The 1,681-nt window shown below is 46.1% G+C and overlaps 1 protein-coding gene across 1 annotated transcript in view; it reads left to right on the top strand.

Annotated features, from left to right (window-relative positions):
• Positions 1-729: 729 nt before the first annotated feature.
• The window catches only part of GRIK2 (glutamate ionotropic receptor kainate type subunit 2), an 805,806-nt gene continuing 804,854 nt past the window's right edge, over positions 730-1,681 (top strand). The window contains exon 1 of the mRNA XM_019520163.1: positions 730-1,273. Coding sequence (XP_019375708.1) covers positions 1,159-1,273 — 115 coding nt within the window. The 5' untranslated portion in view covers positions 730-1,158. The remainder of the gene's footprint in view (positions 1,274-1,681) is intronic.

The following is a 1,681-nucleotide window of genomic DNA, read 5'->3' as shown; positions in this document are numbered from 1 at the left end:
AAGTGACGATAGGAACACTATCAGAATACCACACAGTATGGAGAGCTGAGCGTAAAAGAGAGAGAATCAGAATATAAACACATGCAAATCCACACATCATTCCGCCTTTCAAACAGCGTTGTAATTTCAAGTAAGTTGAGCGACATGAAAATGAAGGTCTGTCAATTCCACACCAGTAGATCTTTTTTAAAAGCACTACAATTTCCGCTTTACTTTGAAGCTGGATGTTCAGTCGGTCCGGTGCAACTTGCTAAAGACAGCCAGTGTGTTTACTACCGTGTTTACCTAAATGCATGCCTCAGGTGCACAAGTAAGAGAAAGAGAGTGGAAATATCGGGACCTTTCTAATTCCAGATCACAGTCTGACTTACATGACTTATTATCAGCCTTTGCAACACGTCCTCTTCCACAACTCCAAGGCTAAGTGACTTCGACCCAGCTAGTCAGCTATTAAAATTCATGAATTGATTTTTGGAGAACCGCACCCCCTGTCCAAAGCTGACTCTTTGTAAGGAAATACCGGTAGCTATTGTTGAAACCAAATGAAAAAAAAAACTAGAAATAATAATTTTAGGCACGTAAATAAACCCGAGTTGGTTTTTCAACAACGCTAGGCGATCAGATCGGTTGCATAATAGAAATAGGGAAGGCTGTCTGGCAGGCAGCCTTAAGAAGAGAAGAGCTATCTCAATTTCTCTCACTTAATCTTGGCTTCACGTCAGAAGCTGTGCAGCAGTGCAGTAGAATGGGAGCACAGCAAAAGCTTCGCCAGTAAAACGCCTGGTGCTCATTGACTCTCGCTATGTGGCGATACCTCAGCGATTTCTCAAGCTGGATTACCTATTGATTTTCCTCCTTTCTTGCCTCCCAGGTTCACCCGGCTGGACATTGTGTGTGTTTGGATTTCTCAAGGATTCTCCCCCGACTAACATGGATGTCCCACCATTCCTTGCAGTTGAAGGTTGCTCCTTGGCGCAGTGAATGAAGAACATGCAGGGATTGCTAATGGGTTTGGGAAGCGTAGACTCTCTCCTCTCTCTGTGACCATGCCGTGATCGTGTCTGAGGACCATCAATTTACGTTTCCTCATTCTTACCCTACCGGGGAGCCTGACGCTTAGAAGGGGGAAGTAAGGCAGCGCGTGTGCATAGAAACACCATGAAGATTTTTTTCCCGATTCTAACTAATCCAGTCTTCAGATGCACCATTAGACTCCTTCTTTGCTTACTGTGGATTGGATATTCTCAAGGAACCACACATGTATTAAGATTCGGTAAGATTTCCCGACACTTTTGCATGGTCCTGAATATTGTATTCGCGTGATTGTGTCAGAGGGAGGGTTGCTGGGGAAGAGCTGGGAGCTGCTGCTGCTGGAGTCAGGCGCCAAAGTCCTTCTGTATTTTGCATCCGGATGGCTGAAGCAGCGTGTTTTTGTGTCGAGGCAGTTTGCTGTATCATGATGATGATGAGAAGGAGGGGGATAATAATGGGGACAATGACCGGCAAGCGAGCGTGTTTGCCGAGGGTTCTGCAGAGTGATCAGAGCTTGCTGGCTCCCTCGTACGGTGCTTGGTTGTTTCCATAGCAGTGGAAAACGCGGCTAAAATAGCTGTTGATTAGTTAAGATCCGACAACTAGTTGTTAAGTTTCGCTCGCCTTCTGCCCCCCCCCCCCCCCCCCC

This window comes from Gavialis gangeticus, unplaced genomic scaffold (assembly GCF_001723915.1).
Source record: "Gavialis gangeticus isolate Ggan-Ray unplaced genomic scaffold, GavGan_comp1, whole genome shotgun sequence".
NCBI classification, from domain to species: Eukaryota; Metazoa; Chordata; order Crocodylia; family Gavialidae; genus Gavialis; species Gavialis gangeticus.
This window is presented reverse-complemented; position numbering and strand designations above follow the sequence as displayed.